This window comes from Macaca thibetana, chromosome 16, assembly GCF_024542745.1.
Source record: "Macaca thibetana thibetana isolate TM-01 chromosome 16, ASM2454274v1, whole genome shotgun sequence".
In the NCBI taxonomy this organism is placed as follows: domain Eukaryota; kingdom Metazoa; phylum Chordata; class Mammalia; order Primates; family Cercopithecidae; genus Macaca; species Macaca thibetana.
In genome coordinates, this window is record NC_065593.1 from 26,872,857 (window position 1) to 26,885,361 (window position 12,505).

The 12,505-nt window shown below is 46.7% G+C and overlaps 1 protein-coding gene across 7 annotated transcripts in view; it reads left to right on the top strand.

The window, feature by feature from the left end:
* Window positions 1-1,404: 1,404 nt before the first annotated feature.
* The window catches only part of RHOT1 (ras homolog family member T1), an 85,626-nt gene continuing 74,525 nt past the window's right edge, over window positions 1,405-12,505 (top strand). For 6 of the 7 annotated variants that reach the window (XM_050763789.1, XM_050763791.1, XM_050763793.1 and 3 more), the window contains exon 1: window positions 1,405-1,663. In XM_050763789.1, the coding sequence (XP_050619746.1) occupies window positions 1,588-1,663 (76 nt within the window). In that variant the 5' untranslated portion in view covers window positions 1,405-1,587. The remainder of the gene's footprint in view (window positions 1,664-12,505) is intronic. The other variant, XR_007720272.1, reaches the window with a different exon arrangement.

Here is a 12,505-nt window from a genome sequence, read left to right on the forward strand (position 1 = left end):
TTAGCCGGGTGTGGTGGCGGGCACCGGCAGTCCCAGCTACTCGGGAGGCTGAGGCAGGAGAATGGCATGAACCCAGGAGGCGGAGCTTGCAGTGAGCCGAGATGGCGCCACTGCACACCAGTCTGGGCAACAGAGCAAGACTCAGTTTCAAAAAAAACAAAAAACAAAAAACAAAAAACAAAAAAACCTGTGGATTAAAACTTTTTAATAACTTTTTAAATGATAATAATGATAGCTGAGATCAGTAGGGCACACACTCTTGAGTCTGGCACTGTATCAACTGCTTGACAAGTATTATGGTATTTATTACTAACAACCATCTCAAGAGGAAGGTATTATCATCATTATTTCCATGCTACAGAAGAAGAAACAGTGGCTGAGAGAAGTAAAAATAAAAGCACTTACTTAGGATCACAGAGCTATTATGTGGAGCCGAGATTCAAACCCAGGAAATTTGCCAGCAACTCTTAACTGCTGCAAGAGACCACGTGACTTCTCCTACGCGAAAGGGAGATTGGTATTAGGCACATTTCATTCCCTTTAAATGTTCATTATGTAATATTTAAGATAGAAAAAAGGTACATTATGCACAGATAGTGCCTCCTCATTAATTTATGTATTTTATATTTCCCACTGTGTGCCAAGCATTAGGGATGTGACGCATATTCGCACGCGCGCGCGTGTGTGTGTGTGTGTGTGTATTTTCTCATCGTGTACCAAACATTAAGCATGTAGCAACAAATTCCTCCAGATGGAGAGGGTCAAGAGAAAATTAAGGCAATGTTAGAAAAATCATTTAGAGTTTATTATCCAGTGCCACCTCCGTGTCTAGCATTACGCCGGGTAAGCCTGAGTAGAGTATCCGAAAACCCTGCCATAAAATAAACTACAGAGACAGAAAAAAAAGTCACTTAGTTTGGTTATAAAGAAAGGAGTCTGTTCACACAGCATAAAAACGAATCTTATAATCGTATTTTACAAGCATCACAGGCAAAAGCAACTAGTGTGACGGGCTTTCGAAAGTGGAAAGCGCCGGATCCTGGGAGCCAGTCGCCCTATTCTCAAGCATTTTCTGAGGGCTCTGTCCAATAACGTGGGGACGCAACCGAAAACCATGCAAGCAGATTGCTGCTCTCCCAGAGTTTAGAGTCTGGTGAGAAGATCCCTGCTCTGAGTCACTGCCAAGCTCTAGCTATGTGACTTTGAACAGGGAATTTCTGTCCCTGTCTATAAAACATATGGGGTTAAACCAGGGAATCCGCCATTCAAATTCCGGGCCCAAGCGTCTCCCGGGTCGCGGTGCCCAGAGGAGGGTGGGTGAGGCTCCCTGGGCCTGCGCTGCGGCTGCGTGGCCGCGGGAACGCTGTTCCGGCGCTGAGAGCGTTCGCGTTCCGAAAGCGCGTGTCCCTCGCCGCGTGCCGTCGTCCCCTCCGCCGCCGCCCGCTGGGCCGGAGGAGGCGGAGCTGGTGCTGTCCCAGCTCTCTTGCAGGGAAGCAACTGAGGGGGCGGCGCGGCGGGCCCCGGCGGCCGAAGAGGCTGGCAGGTGGCGCCGTGGGGTGGGCGCTCCCGGTGAGAGGAGTCCACTCCATGCGTGCGGGCGGAGGCCGGCCCCCGAGAGCCGCCGACATGAAGAAAGACGTGCGGATCCTGCTGGTGGGAGAACGTGAGTCCGCGCTCTAGGGCCGGCCCCTGAGTCCCTGCCCTCCCTGCCTCTGCAGCCCCTGTCGCCCCTGCAGCGCTAACCTTTGCAGCCTGGGCCCTTCTCGCGCCTCACAGCTCCTCTCGCCTCTCTCCGCGTGTGTTTCTAGGCCTTCCAGCCCCTTCGCTCTTCTCTTTTGGCTGCCCGCCGGCGGCCCTCATCCTGTCACCTCACCTGGGCCCTCCAGAGATCTCCTTTCCTTGTTCCCCAGCCGTTCTCGCAAGCCATGTTCCCATTAGCCCCTAACCGCCCGACCTCATCCCTTCGAAGGTTCTCTCCTTTTCCTTTTCAAACCCTGTACTTCTGGGCCTCACAGTTTCCCAGGCCGCCTCCTTTCAGACCTTCTCGTCTTCCCCTGGAGATTCCCTTGTCACTGCCAGGCAGGTGCTGGAATAAGCAGACTGACCAATTGGGATTGCGTGAACCGGCTCCCGGGGAAGCTGGGGGAGGGGTGGAGAACTATTCGACTTGTGGGCAAGGTCAGGTTTCTGCATTTTTTTGGGCACTCGCAGTCTTCGCTCCCTTTATGCATTACATTAAGATGTGAGTAGTGGAAAGGGCCGGATCCTTTTTAGTAGCACTTGTACTTTGCATTGGACTAACTTCTGGTACTCGAGATATTTCCTCAAAAATTTTTTCTCAACTTCGAGTTATGCAAGCGTTCAATGAATTAGAATTATCTGGGGAGGGTCCAATTATTGTTACCCTAAAGCCTAATCTTTGCCCTCTTTTTAAGCATTATTTATTCCGTAATTACTTGGTAGTTAACTTATTAATAACTATAGGCACACAGACATTTGGTATCTCCCCCCACCCAGAAATTTCATACATTTCACCTTTTGAAAATATAATAAAGGAGAGTTGCCTCTGTCACTGACATGAGGACACAGCAGCGGGGACTTCTTGTTATCAGTCTGCAAGTTATGTGACTCATGTGCTAGGACTAAAATAAGAAAGTGGGCCGGGGACAACTGGATTGTTTGTTTTAAAGTGTTAATACATTTGTTAATACTCTGCCATTGCTGTTTCGAAGCATTCTATTCTAAATCATTATTTCATTCTTAGTAACCCCTCAGGGTCACCATGATGGACTCCCAAGGAAAGTTAACACATTTTTTACCCTCTTCTGTAGCGTTCTTTGATGTTCATTGAAATTTCATCCACCTGCTGTTTGGAGAAATCTTCCTTTAGAATTAGAATTTAGGGGTAAGCTTAGCCAGCCATAGTTTACTTTTTGATTTGCAGTTGTAAATTTTAATTTTTTTTTTTTTTTTGAGACGGAGTCTCGCGCTGTCACCCAGGCTGGAGTGCAGTGGCCGGATCTCAGCTCACTGCAAGCTCCGCCTCCCGGGTTCACGCCATTCTCCTGCCTCCGCCTCCCGAGTAGCTGGGACTACAGGCGTCCGCCACCTCGGCCGGCTAGTTTTTTGTATTTTTTAGTAGAGACGGGGTTTCACCGTGTTAACCAGGATGGTCTCGATCTCCTGACCTCGTGATCCGCCCGTCTCGGCCTCCCAAAGTGCTGGGATTACAGGCTTGAGCCACCGTGCCCGGCCGTAAATTTTAATTTTTATTTATAACTATATCTTAATCTGTATTTTTCACGGACTTCCTTGACAAAGTTCAGGAAGGTGTTATTTAATATATGATTCCTGCTTATGCTTTTGGAGCAAGGTAGGGAAAGTGAGTAGACGACTTGCTTAAAAAACCAGATCCTCAAATATATGATGAAATAGTTTGTTGTTGTTGTTGTTTTGAGACAGCGCCTCGCTCTGTCACAGAGGCTGGAGTTCAGTGCCGTGATCTTGGCTCACTGCAACTTCCGCCTCCCGGGTTCAGGAGATTCTCCCACTTCAGCCTCCCAAGTAGCTGGGACTAAAGGCACATGTCACCACGCCTAATTTTTTTTTTTTGTATTTTTAGTAGAGATGAGGTTTTACCATGTTGGCCAAGCTGGTCTCAAATTCCTGACCTCAGGTGATCTGTCCGTCTCAGCCTCCCAAAGTGCAGGGATTACAGGTGTGAGCCACCTTGCTTGGCCATGAAATAGTTTTATAGTATAATAATTTTTAATACTCATTTTTTAAAAAATAGAGTCTATGTTTTGGATTTATTTTTGAATATAGGATCAATATTTTGAATATCGTTAGTGTGTAAAACATCTAAATAGGCTGGGTATGGTGACTCACATCTGTAATCCCAGCACTTTGGGAGACTGAGGCAGGTGGATCACCTCAGGTCAGGAGTTGGAGACCAGCCTGCCCAACATGGTGAAATCCCATCTCTACTAAAAATACAAATATTAGCTGGGTGTGGTGGTGGATTCCTGTAATCCCAGCTGCTAGAGAGGCTAATGCAGGAGAATCACTTGAATCCAGGAGATGGAAGTTGCAGTGAGCTGAGATCGCACCACTGCACTCTAACCTGGGTGACAGAGTGAGACTGTCTCACACACACACACACACAAATCTAAATAGAAGTGTTATACATACAAATAATATGTCATCCTTAGGACGTGTAGGTTAAATCATTAGCAGTATTACTTGGGCCGGGTGTTCTGACTCACGCCTGTAATCCCAGCACTTTGGGAGCCCGAGGCGGGAGGATCACGATGTCGAGATAGAGACAATCCTGGCCAACATGGTGAAACCCTGTCTCTACTAAAAATACAAAAATTATTTGGGCGTGGTGGTCGCGCCTGTAGTCCCAGCTACTCAGGAGGCTGAGGCAGGAGAATTGCTTAAAGCTGGGAGGCGGAGGTTACAGTGAGCCACGATCATGCCACTGCACTCCAGCCTGTGCAACAGAGAGAGACTCCATCTCAAAAAATAAATAAATAAATAAAAACATTAACAGTATTATTTAGGAATACATGAAAGGATTCAAAATTTGTTAGAAAACTTATGATCCACGTTCTGTAGAAAGCAATAAGAAAGTTGGTAAAACTATATGTATGTGCTAGAGTTTTCTGATTATAGTGAGCAACTTGACACAAGAGAAAGCATTAGTTTTTGAGAAAGAAACCTTTCCTTTTTCTTTTCTTTCTTCCTTTCTTCCTTTCTGTCTTCCTTTCTTTCTTTATTTCTGTCTGTCTGTCTGTCTGTCTGTCTGTCTGTCTGTCTGTCTTCTGGGCTGGAGTGTGGTGGCGCGATCTCGGCTCACTGCAACCTCTGCCTCCTGGGTTCAAGCGATTCTCCTGCCCCAACCTCCCGAGTAGCTGGGGACACAGGCGCGTGCCACCACGCCCAGCTAATTTTTTATATCTTTTTTTTTTTTTTGAGACGGAGTCTCGCTCTGCCGCCCAGGCTGGAGTGCAGTGGCCGGATCTCAGCTCACTGCAAGCTCCGCCTCCCGGGTTCACGCCATTCTCCTGCCTCAGCCTCCCGAGTAGCTGGGACTACAGGCGCCCGCCACCTCGCCGGCTAGTTTTTTGTATTTTTTAGCAGAGACGGGGTTTCACCGTGTCAGCCAGGGTGGTCTCGATCTCCTGACCTCGTGATCCGCCCGTCTCGGCCTCCCAAAGTGCTGGGATTACAGGCTTGAGCCACCGCACCCGGCCCTATATCTTTAGTTGAGACAGAGTTTCACCATGTTGGCCAGGCTGCTCTTGAAATCCTGACCTCGTGTTCCGCCCGACTCAGCCTCCCACAGTGCTGGGATTACAGGCGTGAGCCACTGCGCCTAGCCCTTTTTTTGTTTGTTTGTTTTTAAAGAGATGGGTCCTCACTATGTTGCCCAGGCTAGAGTTCAGTAGCTGTTCACAGGAATGATCATAGTGTACCACAGCCTCGACCTGTTGGGCTCAAGTGATTCCTCCTACCTCAGCCTGCAGAGTAGTTGAGACTACAGGTGATGGCCACCATGGTCAGCCACAGGAAGACACTTGTTTTTTCTTTTTTTGAGATCGAGTCTCACTCTGATGCTCAGGCTGGAGTGCAGTGGCGTGATCTTGGCTCACTGCAACCTCTGCCTCCCAGGTCCAAGCAATTCTCCTGCCTCAGCCTCCCGAGTAGCTGGGATTACAGGTGTGTGCCACCATGCTTGGCTAATTTTTGTATTTTTAGTAGAGACGGGGTTTCACCATGTTGGCCAGGCTGGTCGAAGACACTTTTCTTAAAGAATGGTACCAAAAACAGGCCATCAATCATACATGTTATTTTTCACATTTAAAAATATTAGAAATAGAGTTACTCTTTTTTTTTTTTTTTTTTTTGAGACGGAGTCTCGCTCTGTCCCCCTGGCTGGAGTGCAGTGGTGCGATCTCGGCTCACTGCAAGCTCCGCCTCCTGGGTTCCTGCCATTCTCCTGCCTCAGCCTCCCAAGTAGCTGGGACTACAGGCACCTGCCACCACGCCCGGCTAATTTTTTGTATTTTTAGTAGAGACGGGGTTTCACCTGGTCTCCATCTCCTGACGTTGTGATCCACCCGCCTTGGCCTCGCAAAGTGCTGGGATTACAGGCGTGAGCCACTGCGCCCGGCCGAAATAGAGTTACTCTTAATCAGAATATGTAATTTTAAAGGCTGATATTTTGGGAGGAAGTGTTAGAAGCTTTACTTTGTGAGATTTGATGTAAGTATTTGGCAGCTGTTAGCCTAGGTGTATCACTTTTAAATGCTAGGTCTTGGCGGGGCGTGGTGGTTCACACCTGTAATCCCAGCACTTTGGGAGGCCAACACAGGTGGATCACCTGAGGTCAGGAGTTCAAGACCAGTGTGACTAACATGATGAAACCCCATCTCTACTAAAAATACCAAACTAGCCAGTTGTGGTTTCCCATGCCTATAATCCCAGCTACTTGGGAGGCTGAGGCAAGAGAATGGTGTGAACCCAGGAGGTGGAGGTTTCAGTGAGCCGAGATCGTGCCACTGCACTCCAGCCTGGGCGACAGAGTGAGACTCTGTCTCAAAAAAAAAAAAAAAAAAAAAAAAAGCTAGAGCTAGGTATATTCTAGTATACCTGGAATATATCTAATATCTTTTGACATTAGAAAAAAGTAGTGGTGATTTGAGTTATTACTTACCTGTTTGAGCGAGTCTAGTTTTCAGATGTAGTTTTAACATGGTTAATTGAGAGGAACAGGAAAAGCAAAGAAAAAGAAGTATTGTTGTAAAGCCTGTTCATTCATTCACTATCACTTCAGTAGTTGCACAGTGATATTTTGTTGCTGTCAGTGTCTTTCTCTGAACCATAGTAGCAGCATCATTCACCAAAGCTCTGAAATAGTTGTGAATGGTTTCAACATTATGTTGACTAAACCATTATGCTGTACTGTTGAGGTGAAATGGATCTTTTCTTGGCCCGCTTCTCATCTATCCAGGCTTTAATGCTAACTAATTGCTTAATGATTGTTTAGTGCTTAGATCAAAGAAGTTACTATTTTTATATATATATATATATATATATATATATATATAAAGGTATTTATTTGCAAAGAAAGCCAAAGTGTTTTAAATATTATCTGCATCTTACTTATTTATTTATTTTTAGATGGAGTTTCGCTCTTGTTGCCCAGGCTGGAGTGCAATGGCGTGATCTGGGCTCACCGCAACCTCTACCTCCTGGGTTCAAGCGATTCTCCTGCCTCAGCCTCCTTAGTAGCTGGGATCACAGGCATGTTTCACCACGCCTGGCTAATTTTTTGCATTTTTACTAGAGACGGGGTTTCACCATGGTAGCCAGGATTGTCTTGATCTCCCAACCTCAGGTGGTCCGCCCACCTCTGCCTCCCAAAGTGCTGGGATTATAGGCATGAGCCACCGTGCCCGGCCCGCATCTTAATTATTGAACAAACCAAATACAAATCAGGCCAAATCAAAAGTCAGCTACTATTCCTTAAACAAAACAACATTTTGCCAGGTGCAGTGGCTAACACCTGTTATCCTAACACTTTGGGAGTCTAAGGTGGGAGGATCGCTTGAGCCTAGGAGTTAAAGATCAGCCTAGGCAACATGGCGATTCTCCATCTCTACATAAAATAAAATTTAAAAAAATTAGCTAGGCATGGTGGCACACACTTGTGGTTCCAGCTACTTAGGAGGTTGAGACAAGAGGATTACTTAGGCCCGGAAGGTTGAGGCTTTGGTGAGCCATGTTTGTGCCACTACACTCCAGCCTGGGTAAAGACCCTGTGTCAACAACAACAAAAAAAACAAGGCCAGGCACGGTGGCTCACACTTGTAATCCCAGCACTTTAGGAGGCCAAGGCAGGAGGATAGCTTGAGCCCGAGGAGTTCGAGACCGGCCTGGACAACATAGCAAGACCTCGTCTTTACAGAAAATAGAAAAAATTAGCTCGGCATGGTGGCACGTGCCTCTAGTCCCAGCTACTTAGGAGGCTGAAATGGGAGGATTGCTTGAGCCTGGGAGGTCAAGGCTACAGTGAGATGAGATTGTGCCATGGTGCTCTAGCCTAGGTAATAGAACAATAGCCTCTCTCAAAAAAATAAAAACAGACTGGGCATGGTGGCTCATGCCTGTACTGCCAGCACTTTGGGAGGCCGAGGCAGGTGGATCACCTGAGGTCAGGAGTTCGAGACCAGCCTGGCCAACATGGTGAAACCTTGTCTTTACTAAAAATACAAAAATTAGCCAGGCATGGTGGTGTGCGCCTGTGATCCCAGCTACTCGGGAGGCTGAGGCAGGAGAATTACTTGAACCCGGGAGGTGGAGGTTGCAGTGACTGAGATCATGCCACTGGACTCTAGCCTGAGTGACAGAGTGAGACTCTGTCTAATATAAATAAACAAAATTTTTAAAATCTGATGGACATGGTGGCTCATACCTGTAATCCCAGCACTTTGGGAGGCCAAGGCAGGCAGATCACTTGAGGTCAGGAGTTCGAGACGAACCTGGCCAACATGGTGAAACCCCGCCTCTACTAAAAATACAAAAATTAGCCGGGTGTGGTGGCACACACCTGTAGTCCCAGCTACTCTGGAGGCTGAAGCAGGAGAATCGCTTGAACCCTGGAGGAGGAGGAGGAGGTTGCAGTGAGCCTAGACGTGCCGGCCTGGGCAACAGAGCAAGACTCTGTCTAAAAAAAAAAACACTTTAATAGTGCACCCACACAGCTGGCTGAGGTGGCTCATACCTGTATTCCAAGCACTCCGGGAGGCTGAAGCAGGAGGATCACTTGAGGCCAAGGAGTTCGAGACCAACCTGGGCAATGTAATGAGATCCTGTCTCTACAGAAAATTTAAATATTAATGGTTGGGCACAGTGACTTGCTCCTGTAATCCCAGCACTTTGGGAGGCTGAGGCAGGAGGATTGCTTGAACACAGGAGTTTGAGACCAGCCTGGGCAACATAGTGAGACCCCGCCTCAAAAAAAAAAAAAAAACAACCACAACACTGTTAGCTAGGCAAGGTGGTTTGAACCTGTAGTCCTAGCTACTGTGGAGGCTGAGGTGAGACAATTGCTTGAACCCAGAAGGTCGAGGTTGCAGTGAGCCATGATCACACCACTGTACTTCAGCCTGGGTGACAGAGCAAGACTCTGTCTCTTAAAAAAAAAAAAAATTAATTTTTAATGGCTGGGCGCAGTTGCTCATGCCTGTAACCCCAACACTTTGGGAGGCCAAGGTGGGCAGATCACCTGAGGTCAGGAGTTTGAGACCAGCCTGACCAACATGACGAAACCCAGTCTCTACTAACAATACAATAATTAGTCAGCTGTGGTGGCATGCGCCTGTAATCCCAGCTACTCAGGAGGCTAAGGCAGGAGAATGACTTGCACCCAGAAGGTGGAGGTCGCAGTGAGGTGAGATCACACCACTGCACTCCAACCTGGGTGACAGAGCGAGACTCTGTCTCAAAATATAAAAATAAAAATAAATGGTAAGCAGGATAGTTTTCATTTTAATGGAGTCTTCTTTTTAAATTAAATTGAGATATATTTGTTTTTTACTAGTTAAGTTCATTAAGAAAATGGAACTGTTACCTTCTTTTAAAATGGATCTGGCAGCTCTTTAACTGGTTTGTCTAACTCTGATTATCATTGCAACCTCTGCCAAACTAGTTCAAACTTCCATTGGCTTTGGCTTTGAATTTTGCAATATCTCCCTTAACCAGTCTTTTTGCTCCTGCTTTCCTCCATTTTCTACGGAGCAGGCAGATTCATCTTTATTTTTTTTATTTTTAATATTTTTACCCTGGAGTATAGATTCAAGCTGTCCTGAATATATACTCCCAGATTCATATTTAGAAAATATCTCAGATTCTGCTATGCCCCCTAAAAATCATCTAATGTGCCAGGTGTGGTGGCTCATGCCTATTATCTCAGCACTTTGGGAAGCCGAGGCAGGAGGATCGATTGAGCCCAGGATTTTGAAACCAGCCTGGGCAACATGATGAAACCTCATCTCTACAAAAAATACAAAAAATTAGCTGGGTGAGGTAGCATGCACCTGCAGTTCCAGCTACTTGAGAGGCTGAGGTGGGAAAATCACCTGAGCCCAGGAGTTTGAGGCTGCTGTGAGCCGTTACTGCACCCCTGCACTCCAGCCTAGGTGACAGGGTGAGAATCTGTCTCAAAAAATATATGTATCATCCAATGATTTCTACTTTCACTTAGAATAAAGTCCAAACTTCTTCTTTTTTTTATTATACTTTAAGTTCTAGGGTACATGTGCACAATGTGCAGGTTTGTTACATATATAAACATGTGCCATGTTGGTGTGCTGTACCCATTAACTCATCATTTACATTAGGTATATCTCCTAATGCTATCTCTCCCCGCCCCCCTCAAGTCCAAACTTCTTAATGCAGTCCTATAAGGCCCTCCACAATCTGGCCCTTCCCTTTTATGCTACTCTGTCCTTCATTGCTCTCTCTATAAGAAGGCTCTGACCTAGGCATTATCCCCATAACCATGTATATTTGTACATTTGTTGTCCTGACTCTTGGGCTAGAAAAGAATCGTCATGAAGGCAGGGGCTTTGTCTTCCTTCTTGCTGTATCCCCAGTGGCTAGAGTAGACCTGGCACAAAAGAGGCACTCAGGTATTTCTTGAAAGAATGAATGAGTTCAAGCTAGTTCAGTTTGTTTAGTTAGACTTTCCTTGTTTTCCAGCCATTCCTCTCTGTCATAAAAATGGGATCATTTTTCTTTCTTTATTATTATTATTTTTTTGAGACAGGGTCTTGCTCCCAGGCTGTTTGTTTCCCAGGCTGGAGTACAGTGGTGCCATCTCGGCTCACTGTAACCTCAGCCTCCCGAGTAGCTGGAATGACAGGCATGCGCCACCATGTCTGGCTAATTTTTTTTGTTGTTGTTGTTTTTTCTTAGTAGAGACAGGGTTTCACTATGTTGACCAGGCTGGTCAACCTCAAGTGATCCACCCACCTTGGCCTCCCAAAGGCTGGGATTATAGGTGTGAGCCACCATGCCTGGCCTGCTCTTTTTTCATTTTTTTGAGACAGTCTCACCCTGTCATCCAGGCTGCAGTGCAGTGGCGCAGTCTCGGCTCATTACAGCGTCAGCCTCTTGGTTTCAAGTGATTCTCCTGCTTCAGCCTCCCAAGTAACTGGGATTACAGGCACACGCCACCATGCCTGGCTAATTTTTGTATTTTTAGTAGAATACAAAAATACACCATGTTGACCAGGCTGGTCTTGAACTCCTGACCTCAAGTGATCCACCCACCTTGGCCTCCTGAAGTGCTGAGATCATAGACATGCGCCACTGTGCCTGGCCTAAGATCATTTTAAAGCCATATTGCTAATCCCAGCACTTGCGAGGTCAAGGCAGGAGACTTGCTTGAGCCCAGGAGTTTGAGATTGACCTGGGCAACATAGTGAGACCCTGCCTCTACTTTTTTTTTTTTTTTTTTTTTTTTTTTTTTTGAGACGGAGTCTCGCTTTGTGGCCCAGGCTGGAGTGCAGTGGCCGGATCTCAGCTCACTGCAAGCTCCGCCTCCCGGGTTTACGCCATTCTCCTGCCTCAGCCTCCCGAGTAGCTGGGACTACAGGCACCCGCCACCTCGCCCGGCTAGTTTTTTGTATTTTTTAGTAGAGATGGGGTTTCACCGTGTTAGCCAGGATGGTCTCGATCTCCTGACCTCGTGATCCGCCCGTCTCGGCCTCCCAAAGTGCTGGGATTACAGGCTTGAGCCACCGCGCCCGGCCTTTTTTTAACCTATTACATTGCTTTCCATTCTGGTCTTTGTTGGAATGATATTTAAAGATTAAACTGTCCAGGTGCGGTGGCTTACACCTGTAATCCCGCACTTTGGGAGGCTGAGGCGGGTGGATCACAAGGTCAGGAGTTCGACACCAGCCTAACTGACGTGGTGAAACAGGCTGGAGTGCAGTGGCATGATCTCGGCTCACTATAACCTCCACCTCCTGGGTTCAAGTGATTCTCTTGCCTCAGCCTCCCTAGTAGCTGTCTCTACTAAAAATACAAAAATTAGCTGGGCGTGGTGGTGCGCAACTGTAATCCCAGCTACTCAGGAGGCTGAGGCAGAAAATCACTTGAACCCAGGAGACAGAGGTTGTGGTGAGCTGAGATCGTGCCACTGCACTCCAGCCTGGGCGACAGAGTGAGATTCCGTCTCAAAAAAAAAAAAAAAAAAGATTAAACTGCTCCAGTTTCAATTATACTGTGTTTACTACCTAGGTAATATTCTATAGCCAAGGATATTCAAACACCCATTGTGGTGAAATGGATCTTTTCTGGGCCCACTTCTGATGCATGCAGGCTTTAATGCAAATTGCTTAATGAGTATTTAGTGCTTAGATAAAAGAAGTTAGGCTGTCTTTAAATGCAGAGAAAGCCGAAGTTCAAACATCCCTGGCCATAGAGT